General features: G+C 51.5%; 1 protein-coding gene across 1 annotated transcript in view; it reads left to right on the top strand.

Annotated features, from left to right (window-relative positions):
• The window catches only part of LOC133360745 (serine/threonine-protein phosphatase 2A 56 kDa regulatory subunit epsilon isoform-like), a 34,555-nt gene that overhangs the window by 9,819 nt on the left and 6,456 nt on the right, over positions 1–18,280 (top strand). Inside the window, exons 2-10 of the mRNA XM_061579584.1 lie at positions 6,647–6,843; positions 11,190–11,291; positions 12,131–12,223; positions 12,586–12,716; positions 13,166–13,225; positions 13,976–14,084; positions 14,460–14,513; positions 16,557–16,607; positions 17,541–17,660. Coding sequence (XP_061435568.1) covers positions 6,647–6,843; positions 11,190–11,291; positions 12,131–12,223; positions 12,586–12,716; positions 13,166–13,225; positions 13,976–14,084; positions 14,460–14,513; positions 16,557–16,607; positions 17,541–17,660 — 917 coding nt within the window. The remainder of the gene's footprint in view (positions 1–6,646; positions 6,844–11,189; positions 11,292–12,130; positions 12,224–12,585; positions 12,717–13,165; positions 13,226–13,975; positions 14,085–14,459; positions 14,514–16,556; positions 16,608–17,540; positions 17,661–18,280) is intronic.

The raw sequence follows: 18,280 nt of genomic DNA, 5'->3' as shown, positions 1-18,280 counted from the left end.
TCCAGCAGTGGTTATAGCGTGGTTGATTATACAATGGAGAACATCGACTCTTGAGCTATGTTGAGCTTTAATTTCATGAAAATCTGCCCATCTCGACTCTAATAGTTGCACATGCACGTAATGCCAGGTCACAGCCCTGGTGCTCTCATTGCCAAGTCTTTAATGCAAGCGGCCTGAGCAAGATGCGTGTGCTGCTTCATCCTCGTGGGGTCGCAGCCCCCCCCCCCCCCACCACTGTCTTTAATCCGGCACATCGAGTGTAATCCGGATTGGCCTCATATCCGCAAGTTGTTCAGGTGGAATTATAAGGTGATGGCAGTACACGTGGGGTGGGGGGTGAGGAGGGGGCAAACCTGGTGGTGACGTAACAACCGAGATCTTTAGGAGTTAACGGAGGATGTGGTCATGAGAACGAGCAGCGTAGTGGCACATTGCGCTTGATTGTTTACAAGGCACCGAGTGAGTGCATGGCTGAGAGTGAGGGATCCAGTGTGAGTTTGAGGGATTAAGTGAGGGGACTTGCGAGTGGGTGAGCGAGCAAGTGCCTGAGTGAGTGACTAAGTATGCAAATAAGCAATCGAGTGAATGAGCGAGCCAGCGAGCGGCTCGGTGAATGAGTGAAGCGAGCGAGTGGCTGAGTGAGCCGATCTGTTTCGGATCTGATTTCATTTCCAAATCCGCTCGTTTTGCGATCCCCGCCGGCGAACAAGCGTTTCATTATTCATCGCGTGGCACTCGGTCCCACTCTAATTGAGGTGTGCTCACTGAGACCACGTAGTTTAATCACATTTCTCTGCTCCCTCCTCTCACAACCCCTGACTCCCTGCCATCCCACTTACATCGCACACACACACACACGGTGGTTGCTGTCGGGAGCGCCCATGCTGTGACAGGGATGGGACCTCTTCGTGTCACGAGGCCGCCTTTTGGCTCCGTGTGTGTCGGTCAGTCACCTTTGCTAGGTCATAACGAGTACAATAACTCCAATTATGCAAACTTTATAAAATCGGCTATGCTAAATAAATTCCGCTTGACCCCTGCACTTAGATACCAACACACCTATAAGCGCACGCATGCAAACAAGGGCAAAAGTAAACCATATCACTATACAGACTGTTTATGTGCTTACACACCATGCCAAGTACTCATTTAAGGCTGAGTCAACCTTGGGGAGAGAAAGCCCAGGACCAGTTAAAATATCTGCCGCTAAATATTAGCCGTGGCCAAGAATCGAACTCGGGTCAACGGGTCTGTAGCAGTGTACTAGCCACTACGCTTCCGCTCCACCAAACCTACCCACATGCAGACCCATAAAATCTGGTAAACAAACAGAAACTGCATTCCACGGACAGACACTCCCCGTGCATGCACGCTCCCACACCTGAGCACGGCCTCAGCTCGGGGCGGCCATGTCCGCGGAGCCTCTTATCGATCGCAGACTTCAGGGGGAGCCCGGATAGGCATGTCGCCTGCACATCGACCGGGGTTTTCTTCACCCTCCTCCCTGTTCTGGGTCAGGCCAGCAGCGAGTGACCATGGTTGATGCTCGCGACGCACGCATCGAAGTGTGTGAATGACGATGAAATATTTCCGATGACCGATATGTATATATTTTTGCAAATCACTTGCTGATGTTGCACTTGGGGTCGTGCCGCAAACTGGACTGTGCACACGAGGCAGGAAGAATTTAAACGAGCCTGTTAAAATGTCGTGTTTGAATTGTATTGTGACCTCGATTCGTGATTATTCATGTAATCATTTAAAAAAGAGCTGGGTGGGAAGCGTAGGGGGAGGGGGGGCAAGGGAGAGTGAACAGTTACATTCCGAGCAATTAACCAATTACTGTGTCCGGCTTTATAATTCGTCCCTGCAGAACATCATTCCAAACAAGATGCACACTCTGGCCTGGAGGGCTCTCGCATGTGACCTCCTACTGCCTGGGTTTGTTCGCGGTTGTGCTTTCTGTGCAGCTCTCCCTCGTATTGTTGGGTTGTGCCACCTTGCGATGTCCAACACAAGTCTTGACGTTTCGCTCGACGAGCCAAGAGCTTTCTCAGGAACTGAAGTGAAGAAGATCTCAGCAGGTGGGGTGAAATGTCGCTCGTCATCGGAGAGCTATGTGAGCCGCTCTTCCGAAAGTCGGCAGAGGCCGGGCACAGGTGGTTCTGCGCACAACCTACTTTCTACCTCTGACAAACTGTAATGAGTACAAATTCAATTCTTCTCCTGATAGGTGATATTACAGGTTCATATCCTAAATCGCTCAACCACTTGAATTGCCAAGTCAACGAGATCAGCCTTTCCATTCCACATTCTAGCCGCCATAAGGGGCAGTCCCTGACAACGTGTACATTATATACATGGGGCGGTGGGGGGGGGGACGTGGTGATCCAGTGGTTAGCACAGCTGCTCCGTGAACCCGCGGATCTGAGTTTGGTTCCTGGTCACGGCCAGTGAGCTAATTCTTGGCCACGGCCACACATCAGTGGCGACTGATATCAGAACCGCATCACCGTCCCGCACTGACCAATATGGTGAAGTATGGTCAAAAACCCTCATCACTTAAATGGCCCGTGAAGGCCTTAATCCGTTTGTGGATTTAGAATGCCCATTGTTATGATTTGGTTAGACCAGAGGGCTACATTCTCTTTTCGTAGTGACGGTGGTGGCGGTGGACAGGGTGGGATGGAGAGGCAGCCTCGTGCGTTTTCGCTGTGCGTAAGCAGGGATGACGACACGTCCTGGAAGCTGGCCAGGCCGTGTTGTTTGTCGCCCACTTAGGCTAATTGCTTGTCTCGATGACGCCGGTGAGTTTTCCGGGGGACCGTGCCTGGCACGACCGGGAACGTTCGCGCGGAGAGATGGATTTACGGTCGGTACAGCCTGTTCGTATTATAAGTCTTAAGGCATGATGGAGTCGCCCTGGAGTCACCCCGAGTCGCCGCGGAGTCACGCTGGAGTCCAGCTGGGTGACACGATCGTGGGGTTTTAGAGGGCGTTCTCAGGAGAGCTCACAGCAGTGCCGTGTACTTAGGTTAGTGAACCCATGAGGCCACAGCAGGCAGTGCATTGAGGTCCACGTGAGAGGTCACAGGGGTGCGATAAGGTCGTGATGCGACAATGAGGTCTAGGCGGCTGCATTGTTTGCGTGGCAGGAGCCGAGGTTACACCCCACCCAAGTTTCAACTCTCACCCGACCCTTCTTCCCCTCCCGCCACCGGTAACGCCACCATTGTTCATCGCACCCGTAAACGTGACGCACCTCTAAGTGACCGTCTGTGTTCTATGGGAACGCCCAACCCTGAGAACTCTAAATTAAGGCACAGCGGTAAACAGCAGCAGTAGCAGCGGGGCAGCTGAGGGTTACACTGTCAAACACAAGGTGTGACCCGCTTTTTGTCTTCAGAGGGTAGAGAGACAACATGGGGAGGAGGAGGGCCTCGGGAGATGCTGTGGAAGCGTTTCCATTTCTTCTCCTCTCCGATTCTCTCGAGAGTGACAGGTGCTTCCTGGCACGGTCGGCGCATCGCCGAGTGAGGGCAAGCAAAAGAGAGAGGGACGAGAGAGCAAGATCGACACGGAGAGATAAGAGTGAACAAAAGATAGCGATGGAGAGCAAGAGGGGGAGATGTAGAGAGTGAGAGAGTGAGACCGCGAGAGAATCAGACCCAGAGCAGGGTCTCCCTCCCTTGTAGGCCCCGTTGAACCGCGCCTGGCGTGTGGGGCGACAGTAACGCCACGGGGTTGTCCCTCGCACACCGCTCCGACGCCAGGGTTCACGGGAGGTGCCGGTCGCCAGTCGAGGTGGAGGGAGGCCTCCCTGGAGCGGGGAGTGGGGAGGGGGCTTGCGCTGTCCTTGGCGTCGGCGAATTGGAGCGACGGGAGCGCGCGTGGCTCGTGGGTCAAACTATGGTGGCACGAGCGCCGTAATTGGGTTGAGGATTGTGCAAGCGCCGCGCGAGTCGCGCCGCGGCCACGATGGTGCATAGGAATTAGTTTTCGTAGTGTGCAACCCGAGGTTAAAGTCACTTGTTAAGCGACTTAATCAGCCACGCGAAGCATGCGCAGTGGCGCGTTCCCGGTAATTACCGACCCGCCCCACTGCTGTGCATAACGTGTACAGACGGCGCTCTTGCCATTAGAAGCCCCGCCGGCGTGATTTGCGAGGAGAGAAATGTTTCTCACACCCATTCAGCCCCCCGTGTTTTCCTGTCTTCAGTTTGTTTGTGTGCGTGTGCTCTCGTGTGTACTTAAAAAAAGATATTACGGACAAAATAAACAGGTCCTGTGGTATGTTGTACCGTGCCACACTGTGATGTGCCGTGACATACTATCACATACTATCACATACCATCAAAGTGAGCAATGTGCCAGGATTCATGGTAGGCGGGGGGGGAAATAGTTCCTATTTGGACCTGATGCTGACACGAGACCATGTCTGACTGCAGGCCAGACCTCTCGCTTGCCAAGACCGCCCCCTCCCTCCCCTCACCATCCCTCCCCTCCCCATCCCTCCCATCACCTCTAGCACCTGGCCATCGTTATCTAATTGACTCGCTCCCAAAGCCAACTCAGTCACTCACCTCGTGGTCAGGTATGTTAAGCAAGACGCTTCCCACAAACCGAACGGATTATCTCGTACATTGGATGGCGATCGTTGAGGCTGCATGACAAAGGCTTGCCCGAACCCAATTCAGAGTCATGGTCGGGTGCCCCATTATGGTGCCCGAATGTTGCCACGGCTACGCCACTCCCATGCATTTCAATTCCACGTCCGTCCGGTGCCATCACAACAGCTGTGTGCCTCAACACGAGTCCCGACGTCTTTATCTCTTTGTAACCGACAATAGCTCGAAATGCTCGCCAGACCTCCTGCTTCGTGCAGCCTCCGGTTAGCACGGATGCCTACGTGCGGTGGGAAAAAAGTTCAACATACTTAGGTGTGTCCCAAGACAAGAGCTCCCTTTGTTTCTTGGGATTGAACTTGCGACGGGTTTCGACGGAGCACAAGGGCGGCTCGAAGGGATTCGTAGCGACTTGTAATCCTCGTATCGTGAATGAGGCCCAGGTCGTGCTATGATGGATGAAACCCCTTGATCTGTAATAACAATGGGAAATAATAATGCCCTTTTGATCCAGGAAAACTTCGCTGAGTGTCAAGAAACTCTTTTGAGGAGCATGCTGCATTGGGATGTTTGGCCTGTTCCATGAAGGAGTTTATTTATAGCTTCACGTGGGGAGAAACTGGACAACCCGGGGAAAACCCACACATACATCCAAACTCCGTACAGATGGGTGCCGGAGTTCATTGCTGTACTGCCATCTCCTGGCCATCTCATAGCCCAAGCCCACAACACCTGGCATTCCCAGGACGATACTTGCTTGGCTTCCGAGACCTGATGAGATCGGAGGCTTGCGTGGTGATTTTGACGTAGACTCTGAAGTCGCGAGTATTATACACCGAGCTGCCATCGCTGCTGCGGCTGCCATCGCTGCTGCGGCTGCTATGACAGTGCGAATGACGGGAAACCATTGCACTTTGTGTTATTACTTTGACTGTAAACGTATTGAACGCGTTGGCACGTTCCTACATTATTAATCCGCCAGTTGGCGTCCACAGACACCGTGTATTGAGCGCAGTTTATCAATCTTTAATGGGGCCCTTTTATGCAGCGGAATTACAGGTTGCGTTTTAAACGGCCGACGCGCGCCCATCCTGATGATTAGAGGCTCGGTGATGCCGGCGGCGCGGGGGGGGGGGGGTGAGCAGTGTGCCGGCCTGTGCTCCGGTCAGCTGGATTGCGACAGGTTTCAACGGAACAACGAGGGCGGCTCGGAGGGATTAGTTACGATTTGTAATCGCCACGGACCGCGCGCTACTACGTTGGGTTTCTGCTTGGTGGGCTGAAGCCCCCCGCAGAGCGATATGCCGCACAAAACAGCAACCAACGATTAAACTAACGACCTTCTTGTCTGTTGTGGGTTAGTTGGGGTCTTTAGAAGCAGTGCATCATTTGAAATTGTAATCTTATCATGGCCTATGCTGTTTGGGTAACTTAATAAAACACGGGTTGTGTGTGTGTCGTCTGTATGTGTGCCTGCCTCCTGTGGACCTTTAACACATACTGAAGAGTGCGATTACGTGAATTGTTCAACGCCGATTCTGACAGCTGCGATTCATATCTGGAGCGTAAAAATCATCCGTAATTATTTGATGAACTGATGAATTGGTTCGTTGGAGACAAATTGGTCATCTCGTGTCAGGTGTGCAGAAGAGGACTGTCATGTTGAGCAGAATGAGCACCGCTCCATCGTCACCGTGACGCAATTTCATCCCACTATTGTCGTCTTCTTCCAATCTTTTATCTTCTTAGTGTCTTCTTCCTGTCTTCTCTCCTTCTCGTGGCCTCATTCTATCCTGTTTTTACCCCATTCCTAAGATCACAGCCGGAGAGCGCTGTCTGTTTACGTGAGTGCGCATCGGTCCTTTGGAGGATGTGTACCTCGGCTGTTACTACTTTTGTATTGTTTCCAGAAATTCAAGTAAATGGCTTCGCTTGCGAGGACTGCCACGTGTCGGAGGGCGCTGTGGGGATCCGTGCGTGTTCGTGATCATTCTTCCCCACGGCTCGCTGCGCCCGCACAGACACGCCGCCGGGGGAGGTACAGGAGCTGTTCTGCCACAAGCTGCAGCAGTGCTGCCTGGTGTTCGACTTCCTCGACTCTGTCTCCGACCTCAAGGCCAAGGAGCTGAAGCGCGCTGTGCTCAACGAGCTGCTCGACCACCTCACCTCGGGGCGCGGTTCTCTCACAGAGCCACTCTACCCCGAGATCATACGCATGGTGGGTGGCGGTGGATGTGCTGTGCGGTGGTGTGTGGTGGCATGGTGGGCAGTCATAGTGTATGGTGGGCGGTGGTGATAGTGATGTATGGTGGTGTATGATAGGTGGTGGAAGTGGTGTATACTAAATAGTGGTGATGTGTGTGGTCGGTGGGGATGGTGGTGCATTGTGGGTGGCGGTGGTGGCATGGGGAGGTCGTCATCCAACAGTGAATGCACAAAAGGGCAGTACACGTTCATTAAAACTGGCAAATGTTTGTCCTGTGGCCTGCGTGTAGCGTGTGCGCGCTTGAGAGCTGTTGCCATGGCGCTATGAGTGACACCGCAAACCCCACGCGAGAGTTTGTAACAGGATGAGCGCTTCCTATTTATTTTCGGGGCCGAAGCCGGACTCAAGATGCGAGGGGGGGGAACAAAAATCTGAGCCGAACACTTGAACCCCTCAGCGGAGCGGCTGCACTGTTTACCGACCTCGTCTTGAACCCTGGTGTTTGCCTAGGAAAGCCTTCCTTTTTGGGTAAAGGGATCTTTGTGGGGGGGTAGGGGGTGGGGTGAGTGGACGAGCAAATTCCGCTGTTGTCTCAGGCCCGCGCTGTCCTGGCTGTGCCCTGCGTTTTTGTTTCTTCTCTGTCGCCGAAATCGCCAGGTCTCCCTTGCAAAAGAGTTTATTGACACTACACTGCTACACCTTGTCCTCCAGCAGCAGCAGCAACCTGTTGTGTTGTTGAGTAATCATCACCAGCCATCGTTAATAAACTAAACTTTTTGTTTTCAAACTAAACAATTTTATTTACGAGGTAAAGCCCACTGAGCTCTTATGTTCGTTTTCAGAAGTGACGCAGCCACAATTGATAGCTCAACGAAGTGGCTTATCACGTGGAAATTAATAGCAGTCAAATACTCTAAACGCGTGTTGAATCTAATGTGGAGGAAAAAAAAACACCGCGACCACGGGGAGAACATGCATACACCAAATATACAGGCGTCAGGGTTGAAATCGAACCCGTCACGTCCTGCATACCAGGCGAGGGAGATAACATCTCACCATCGCGGCGCCCCTGGATGAAGGTCTCTCCAAGCTCCCTGCCCATGCCTCACGGTCCTGCAATGATCCACCAAGCAGCTGCACACGAGTTAATGTAATCACTCCATCTCCACGGTGTACGCCCTCCTGAGCTTGGTCTCTCATTTGACTGCCGCTCCTTCTCCTTGATCAGCGCTCATCATCCCTTGGAGCGACGATTGCTACCCAAGCTCACTTAGGTTTCTTAACAGTCACGATGGTGTCTCCGAGTGGCGACTGTTGCGTAATCCCTCTCTTCCCCTTTCTCTCTCGGTGTAGCTCTCACTAAATGAAGCCCAGTGATTGATGCGTTCATAGCAGTGGTGGTTTACATTTTAGTGCAAAGGTGTCTGCTTCACCAGCTGTGCAACTTGATTAAAAAACGAAGGAAAAATCTGCTATCATTTATACTTCATCCCAGCAGTCACCGAAGCAGCAGTAATTCATTAGGATGACTTATTGTAGTATGCTTACACAAAGCCTTGTGTCTACATAGGTGTGAGGAGTGGTGGCAAAGTAGTTGGCGTACTGAGCGACCAACTCGGTGACCTGGATTCGATTTCTGGCCATGGGCAACATGCATAACATCACAATAATCAATTGTAATCCAGTCCATCGATTACATCATCACATGTAGTGGCTCGTTATACATACGGAGCGCCACATGCAGCAGCGGATTTTCTTTGGTCACGTAGGAAATTCACCCGCATGCCCACGGATGTTTTAACGCCGTAAATCTTGGCGTGGCTTGTTACAACGTTGGTGGCAGGTGCTCACTGCGGCGCCGGCGCTACCAGCAGCTGCCCTCTGCTATTTACTAGCAGCACCTCGCGGCAGCTCGTTAGCGTCTGCTGCAAACGTGCCGTGGTGGAGTCGGCCAATTGTTATGATTAAAAAGCTGTTTAGTTTTCAGCCCATGTCGCACTTACGATTATGCCGGGGCGTTATTTTTATTTATTGCCTGCCCGAGCCCCCAGGGGCGGCAAGGAATGGGTAATTTACGTTTAATTGGCTGCGTCTAACGCTGGCCTCTGTTAAATTGGTGGGTCCATTCGTGCAGGCCTTGTCTTTTCGTTTGCACGATGATTCTCAGTCCTGCCTCCCCACCTCCGACCAGCAACACCGATGCCTCCTCCGTCGGGAGTCCGTCTTCAGATTTCGGGACTTTTGTCGCCTGATGTGACGCTGTGACTGCGGCACCGTGAGAGCCATTGCCACGGTGTCACCATCGCGTGGCACTCCAGATGAAGTGGGTGTTCTGGCACGCAATGTGTTATTTGAGTTTTGTTTTATTTTTAAATCGCACTTGGCGGTGAGTGGGTGGGTGGGTGTGCCGTGCAGGAGTAATTAGAGGGTGGGTCTTATTGGAGAGCGTTCACAATGAGTGTGTGCGGGAGGCACCTGTTTTATGTGGTCTTGTAAAAACCCGATGCGGATTTGCTGTGAGCCGGTCCGGAGCATTGCTCTGCACATGTTGATTGTGGAATGTTCCCCTTGGAGGGCATTGACACCGATGGTTTTTTTTTTTTATACCCAGAGGCCTTCGCTAATGGAAGACACATTTTACACTGATTTCCTTCTGGGCAATTCTTTCTTTGGCAAACTCGACCTGAAAGACCCTTTAAGGTCAAGGTATGCCGCAATAAGACGTAGAGCGATAGGCGACGTCGTTAATGGGGTAATAGCCGACTAAGATCTGAAGTTTCTCTTTCAAGGGAGAACTGGCCTTAATTATGACAAACAAGCATCCAGATTTGAATGTCTAAATACAACTGCGGAACAAAACATACAATTTAATAATAATATACGAGCTCCTTCCTTCAGGCAGTCTAGCAGCATCTTTCTTGGACTGCCTCTCGATTTCTGTCCCCAGAATAATTTCCTTCAGCACCCTCCGTCAGCGTGAGCTTTCACCTCCGAGATGGTGGCCAATGCACATCTCCTGCAATGGCAGCATCATTCTAACGCCGGCTCCTCTCCTCCCAAGCCTGCTCTCGAGCCTCCATCTTTCACTCCAACAGATTGCCTCCATTCATCGCCAAAGCCCACATATTGAGACTTTCCAGCCTTGTTTTTACGTCTTCCTCTCTCCAAGTATCCGCCGCACATAACGCTACGCCATTCATCTGGGGTCTGAGGGATTAGGTTTGCTAGAATGTCGCCTTAGCCAGGAATGCGTTGCCAGGTGCCGGTGTTAGGGTGGCCGGGTCGGCGGGTCGCGCGTGGGTCCCTCTGTTTCGTGTTTACTCACTTTGTGTTTTAGTTACGGCTGAAGCCTCTGTTTACCGATTCGTTCTCTCGTCTCGCTGATGGCCGCGGCGGCGCTGTGTGGCGATGGCTGCATGCGTCATGGCGCCCACGTGTGCTCCTCGGCACGTGCGTGGCGTGCGATCACGGCCACGTGGGCGCCGATAGAGAAGCGGCGGGTGCCGTCTCGTTCTTCAGGCTCTTTCGAAATCTACTGGCACCCACCACCCCCCCCACTCTTTTGTGTTTTTAGAAAATGATTGTTTAATGGCAGTCAACGACTCGCCTTGATGTTATCACGTTTTATATAGCTGATGTTATCACGTTTTATACCTGAAGGAAAAGAATGCAAGACATCATCTCTGTAAAGGCTGCTTTTGTCGCCGTGGGTAATAATAATGATTAAGAATGATTCTTCCGCATGCCAATTTTCTCAGTCATGTGAGGTCTGCCTTGTTGGACTCCACTAATTATTGTCCCATGTCTGTCCATTCCACAGTAGTTCATTGTAACTATAATAAGTCCTGTGTCAATCCACTGCTGAATTGTGACCTCTATGTGACCTGATTTTTTGACATCATATCGTCGAGTCTCTGGCGGGAAGAGCATGAATCCTAGATTTGAAGCTTTCGTGACTACAAGGATTCATATTGTTGGGTTTTTTCGGTAAAGTCACGTAGGTAAAAAATTAAAATTAAAATCACGACGATTCGGAGGCAACACAAGCCTCCGTCTTCGGGTGATACAGCGAGCGTGCTGTGACGGTTCCACCTGAAGACGGAGGCTTGTGTTGCCTCCGAAACGTCGTGATTTTTATTTTTTACCTACGTGACTTTACCGAAAAAACCCAAGAATATAGAGCATGAATCGTTTCATGCCTAAGATGCACAAACCGGAGAGATCCTTGCAGCATCTCTGTGGCGGGAGGAGAGATTGTTAACCGGAGCACCGTTGTGCTGCATGTGGTTGACGCAGCATAAGCGTGGTTGGCGGTGGCAGTTAATGCGGCGGCGGTGTCGCCGTGTGGTCGCCCGCAGGTCTCCTGCAACGTCTTCCGAGCGCTCCCGCCCAACGACAACAACGAGTTTGACCCCGAGGAGGATGAGCCCATGCTGGAGGTCTCCTGGCCCCACCTGCAGGTGCGTGCTCGCCCCCCCCCACCCCACAATGCACCACAGCCCTGAGAAATCCAACACAGGTTTACATAGGCCATGCGATGTTGTCTTACTTGCCGGATGCAATTAATTGTGAAAGGGTATATTTTGTTAAACCATTCATGACGCTCGGAACACCGGTGAACAGAACTGACCAAGCATCTTAATTCAGTACCCTGCTGGAAATTGAGTCCTGATGGGAATTCATCGATAAATAAATAAAATTAAGTAGTATCACCACAACAATATCCACCCCCCCCCCCCCCCCACTTAACCCACCTCCCTCTACCACAGAGCACTTCCTTTCTTCTCCCCTCATCTTCGTGACACCAGACGAAGCGTAAACTCATGGCCGGTCCCAACAATACTGTACTTGCATACATATGCCATTTCTTTTCCAGTTTAATGCAGAATAACAACTTGAAAAGCAAGCATGCAATACACGGATTCTGTGACGCTTTTAACGTGTGTGTTTGTCCCCAGAGGTATGTAGTTCGTGATGATTGCATCACCTTGTGAGCCACACGCGATGCCTCGTCACATGTTTTGATCAACACCAGTTTTCTATGGCGCAAGTCCCTAACAGCAAGATGACTTTACATTAACATTCCATTTGTATTGGGTCATCTTTACGAGAGTTTCCATGACCCCGAGTGACAGACGGGTGGACGGACGGAGTTAATGCGTTAACGTTTTCAACATTTCGCTGGAAAACATTTAAAAACGAAACTCAAGCATCTTACATTGCCACTGCGATCACTTGCACGTGGCCGCACGGGCCAACAGCAGCGCACAAACGTTCCCGCTCTCCCCCTCTCCTACAGCTCGTCTACGAGTTCTTCCTGCGCTTCCTGGAGAGCGCGGAGTTCCAGCCGGCCATTGCCAAAAAGTACATCGACCAGAAGTTTGTCTTACAGGTACGGTCGCCAGCGGCAAAGCGTGCCTCCGTGTTTTGCCTGATTGGCAAAAAACAACGTCACCACCCGGGAGCACGTCCCGCCACAGCGGGGAAATGTGGGGTGATGAATCGTATGTGGACTGTGGCGTGTACAGCGTGCGTACTGCGCGTGTATACCGTGCGTTAATACCTTGCGTATTAACCGTTCCTGTGTACTGTGCGTGTGTGTACTGTGCATGTACCGTGCGTGTGTACCACGTGCGTACCGTGTGCATACCACGAGTGTACCCTGCGTGTATGCCGTGCCTGTACCATGCGTGTGAACCTTGCCTGTACCTTGTGTGTTGTCCCACGCCTGTACCGCGCATGTGTACCGCGCAGGTGCTTGAGCTGTTTGACAGCGAGGACCCGCGGGAGCGCGAGTTTCTCAAGACCGTGCTGCACCGCATCTACGGGAAGTTCCTGGGGCTGCGCGCCTTCATCCGCAAGCAGATCAATAACATCTTCCTCCGGTGAGACACGGATCCACGCACTGCTCCAACCGACCGCGCTCTCCGCTGCTGCCATCATCGGCATCATTGGCCATGATCAATCCACTGCAGGATGAAGGCCTCCTACCCAAGCCTATCGTCGTTTCTCTTGGTTCTGCGACGTGACCACCCTAAGCACCCATTTGGTACCTTCAAATAAGTGGAGGCCTTTTCATAATGGCACTGCTGTGTTGTATTCTTCCTCTGGTTCTTTGTCCTCTTGGGCCGTGGGCCGTGACCATGCCCTTCACCGATATCTCCTCGCATTGTCTCTCCACTCCTTCCTGTCCATCGCGGCGCCTTTCAACCGAGACCACTTCCGTCCCGTCCGGTGTTTGATGTTTGACGTTCGGTCAGATGGTGGTCATCCTCCTCTACCCCTAGGACCTGCCGGTGGCCCCTTCGTCACCATCCCCTGCCGTGTGTTGCAGGTTCATTTATGAGACGGAACATTTCAATGGCGTGGCCGAGCTGCTCGAGATCCTGGGCAGGTGAGAGGAGCCTTCGCGTGCGCACACACGTACGGCCTCATTGTTACTCCGCTGCTGGATTAGGGCTTCCCTACGGCATGCGGGCCCGTTGGGGTTAATCGACCGTACTTCACCACGCCGGTCAGTGCGGGTTTGGTGTTAGGCGGAAAGCGTAAACGTGGAAGCGTTGTACAGTGCAACGATGGATCTTGCTGCAGGTGCCCGCTACTGCCCTCGCATGCGCCAGTAAATCGGCGTTGCGTCCTGACCCTGCACGTAGAATTGGACTCGTGTTTGTGTCTCCGAGCAGTAACCTGTGATGTCGAGCGGGAGTGGTTCAAGCACAGAGCACCACGCTTCGTCTACTTCACTCACAGAGGTTAAAGATCCCTTGACGTCATTCGTAAGAGGAGGCCATTGTGTGATTGCATCGGGGTCCAAATTTGCCAAATTCGAAAAAATTACACCACAAATTACTATTAACATAACAGCAGTCATGGACCCCTACTGGCAGGCTAATGCCCCAGGTCACTCATGCACATGAGACTGTCATGGTCTTTTGAGTTCTCAGCTAGTTAAACAAAATCAACTCGTATTTGTGTATGTTGGCGTTGATGTCTATGTGTAAGGGGAGTTGGAAGGTGAGTGGGGGGGGGGGTGCATCTTCTCTGATCTGGTATTCCATGGGCAAAGATCTCTAAACCTGGCCCTGGGCTGGATCTTCACTGAGACTGTCCGCGTGTGTGTCTGCGTGTGTGTCTGCTTATGCAGCATCATCAACGGCTTTGCGATGCCCCTCAAGTCGGAGCACAAGCAGTTCCTGGTGAAGGTGCTGCTTCCGCTGCACACTGTCAAGGTTCTCTCCCTCTTCCACGCACAGGTGCGTGCTCTGCCCCTGTTAAGACACAGGTGTTATGGATGCTGCACATGCATGGCAGGCAGGGTACACTGTATCCCCGCTTACAAACGTGCTCTATCCCTGTTGTAGCCAGGCGTGTTATAGTTACTCGTGTTACAGACAGGTGTTGCTGGTACTCTCAATGCAGACAGATGTGTGCTAGTTACTCGTGTTACAGACAGGTCACAGTGCGCATAGATATGTGTTGTACCTTTGTTACCGACAAGGGCAATGCACGTCTGTTACAGGCAGGTGCGCTGTATCCTCACATACAGATGAAATAGGTATCTTCCTGCATTGTTTGACTGCTGTGCTGTAGTTTTAACCAATTAAGCATTGTGCTCGGTGTGGTTGCAGCTCGCGTACTGTGTGGTGCAGTTCCTGGAGAAAGACCCGCAGCTGACGGAGCCGGTGAGTTAGAGACTGACATTTCTCCCCCCCCACCCTCCTGATGACCTGCTTCTTCGCTCGCTCACTCGCTCACTGACCTACGCGCCCACGCTCGCTCGCTGACCTATGCGCCTACGCTTAGTGAGCCCCAGGGCGTACGTGACCGAGGGCCCCCCCCCCGCTCGCGTTTGCCTCGCCCCCGGGACTTGTGACCTGCACAGAGCGTGCGTTGCACGCGGCGGTCGCTTTTGAGAAATGCCAAACGGTGTCCAAACGGGCAATGTCACCAACACGAGAATGATCAAACGTCTCGTGGAACACAGCAGTTGACGCTACCACTCCACAAACTCGTTTCACACAAACCTGATAAAAAAAAAACAACAGTTTTATGTACAGTGAGGGAAAAAAGTATTTGATCCCCTGCTGATTTTGTACGTTTGCCCACTGACAAAGAAATTATCAGTCTATAATTTTAATGGGAGGTTTATTTGAACAGTGAGAGACAGAATAACAACAAAAAAATCCCGAAAAACGCATGTCAAAAATGTTATAAATTGATTTGCATTTTAATGAGGGAAATAAGTATTTGACCCCCTCTCAATCAGAAAGATTTCTGGCTCCCCAGTTGTCTTTTATATAGGTAAAGAGCTGAGATTAGGAGCACACTCTTAAAGGGAGTGCTCCTAATCTCAGCTTGTTACCTGTATAAAAGACACCTGTTCACAGAAGCGATCAATCAATCAGATTCCAAACTCTCCACCATGGCCAAGACCAAAGAGTTCTCCAAGGATGTCAGGGACACGATTGTAGGCCTACACAAGGCTGGAATGGGCTACAAGACCATCGCCAAGCAGCTTGGTGAGAAGGTGAAAACAGTTGGTGTGATTATTTGCAAATGGAAGAAACACAAAAGAACTGTCAATCTCCCTTGGCCTAGGGCTCCATGCAAGATCTCACCTCGTGGAGTTGCAATGATCATGAGAACGTTGAGGAATCAGCCCAGAACTACACGGGAGGATCTTGTCAATGATCTCAAGGCAGCTGGGACCATAGTCACCAAGAAAACAATTGGTAACACACTACGCCGTAAAGGACTGAAATCCTGCAGCGCCCGCAAGGTCCCCCTGCTCAAGAAAGCGCATATACAGGCCCGTCTGAAGTTTGCCAATGAACATCTGAATGATTCAGAGGACAACTGGGTGAAAGTGTTGTGGTCAGATGAGACCAAAATGAAGCTCTTTGGCATCAACTCAACTCGCTGTGTTTGGAGGAGGAGGAATGCTGCCTATGACCCCAAGAACACCATCCCAACCGTCAAACATGGAGGTAGAAACATTATGCTTTGGGGGTGTTTTTCTGCTAAGGAGACAGGATAACTTCACCGCATCAAAGGGACGATGGACGGGGCCATGTACCGTCAAATCTTGGGTGAGAACCTCCTTCCCTCAGCCATGGCATTGAAAATGGGTCGTGGATTGGTATTCCAGCATGACAATGACCCAAAACACACGGCCAAGGCAACAAAGGAGTGGCTCAAGAAGAAGCACATTAAAGTCCTGGAGTGGCCTAGCCAGTCTCCAGACCTTAATCCCATAGAAAATCTGTGGAGGGAGCTGAAGGTTCGAGTTGACAAACGTCAGCCTCGAAACCTTAATGACTTGGAGAAGATCTGCAAAGAGGAGTGGGACAAAATCCCTCCTGAGATGTGTGCAAACCTGGTGGCCAACTACAAGAAACGTCTGACCTCTGTGATTGCCAACAAGGGTTTTGCCACCAAGTACTAAGTCATGTTTTGCAGAGGGGTCAAATACTTATTTCCCTCATTAAATGCAAATAAATGCATAACATTTTTGACATGCGTTTTTCTGGATTTTGTTGTTGTTATTCTGTCTCTCACTGTTCAAATAAACCTACCATTAAAAATTTCGACTGATTATTTTTTTGTCAGTGGGCAAACGTACAAAATCAACAGGGGATCAAATACTTTTTTCCCTCACTGTATGTGCTCATATATTGAAACCGAATTTAATTGTAATTGTGTCTCTCCCACCCCCTCGTTCCCAGGTGATTCGAGCGTTGCTCAAGTTCTGGCCGAAGACGTGCAGCCAGAAGGAAGTGCGTGTAACCGCACAGGCAGCCCCATCATCCATCTCTGTTACTCGTTCATAATATTTCAGCCGGAATGCAAAGCCGAGACCTGGAACAAAAGAGGGAAACGAAAATGCGTTCTGCTTCCCGTGCTGTGCCCCTTCCTTGCTGCTGTCGTTTCTCTTCCTGCCCCGAGAGAGCGAGATGCCTTGTCTCTGCGCATCGTTGTTGCCTAAATATTGCTCCCAACGAGGATAACGGCCACGTGACGACCCATCTGCTGTGCCACGGTGACGAGATGTTAAATACCCCTCGCCTAGTATACAGAAGATCGCCGGGCCAATCCCGACGCCTGTATATTTGGAGTTTGCATGTTCAACCCGTGGTCGCGTGGATTTTTCTCCGGGGTCTTCCGGTTTCTCCCCTCTACATTTAGAATCAACATAACATGCGTTTAGAGTATTTGGCTGCTTAACATAATTTCTACACGTTAAGCCAGGTCACTTCTGAAAAAGAGCTATATAGCTCATTGGGCCTTACCTGATAAAATAAAAGAGTTTCAATAGTTTCGTTTTAGTAGCACACCAAGTCTGCCAAAGCCACCTTGAAGTCTTAATCTGTTGGAACCACGAATTGGTTAAAGCAAATAAAGCCGGCACACAGCCCATTAATGACATTTTCAACTCGATTGAAATCTTACTCTTCCCGGAGAGAGAGAGAGAGCACCTCGACTGTGAGGCTACATGGGGGCAGCAGAGGGCACTGCATCACAATCCATTGTTGTCCTTTACTTCTATGCTCCCATGTCTTCTTCCTGCCTTCTGCACGAACCAGCGGCTTAAAGTATGGTCAAAAAACCCCCACAACCCGCACGTGATATGGCGAGGCGTGGATTGATCAAAGGGGGCTGCATGTGCATGCGTGGGTACTGACGGCATGGTCCCCCGGTGGCGCGCACAGGTGATGTTTCTGGGTGAGCTGGAGGAGATCCTGGACGTCATCGAATCGAACCAGTTTGTCAAGATCCAGGAGCCACTCTTCCGCCAGATCGCCAAGTGCGTGTCGAGCCCCCACTTCCAGGTGAGCAACGCACGCACTCCATCCCGGGTTTTCGTTGTTGCGCCGCAGGTTTGGTGTTGGGCCACAGCGGTGGATGTGGAGGACCTTGGTCGTTTTCAATGACGTCGCTTAGTCGGATCTTGATGCAAAAACAACTCCGACCTCGACCTCCCACACAGCCGACCCCGTGACTGCTGTAGGTTACCAGCGTCATAAACGCCGAACAGCTGAGCGGCTCCACGTGCTACACACGCCCTATATACATACACACCCGATGTATACACACATACATATATAGACATGTATCGAGTGAGTCAGGGGTACTTAGTTGAACTTTTTATCCTACCTCAAGTGAGGTTCCAGACAGGCATTAGGCATGTCACAGGTGAGGCCTCGCCTCGCCTGCCCACTGGGTCGACCACCCCCGACCCAGTCAGGGGTTTAATATATTTTAGTAACACGGCCTACGACGCATCACCGTCGTACCTCATGCCCGTCCCCTACATGCGTCCTGGACACCGGCATTGACGTCGCGCGGTCGCTCGCCCGGCGCTCGTTAGCGGTGCCGAGATGACCGACCGTGGTGGACGAGGGCGGGAGTGAAAAGCTTGGCTCACGCTCGGCGCGATGTTGTGTGGCAC

This window comes from Lethenteron reissneri, chromosome 8 (assembly GCF_015708825.2).
Source record: "Lethenteron reissneri isolate LAM-NWPU_2019-01 chromosome 8, ASM1570882v1, whole genome shotgun sequence".
Classification (NCBI taxonomy): Eukaryota; Metazoa; Chordata; class Hyperoartia; order Petromyzontiformes; family Petromyzontidae; genus Lethenteron; species Lethenteron reissneri.
Note: the sequence above shows the minus strand (reverse complement) of the source record. Positions and strands in the feature narration are given on the sequence as shown.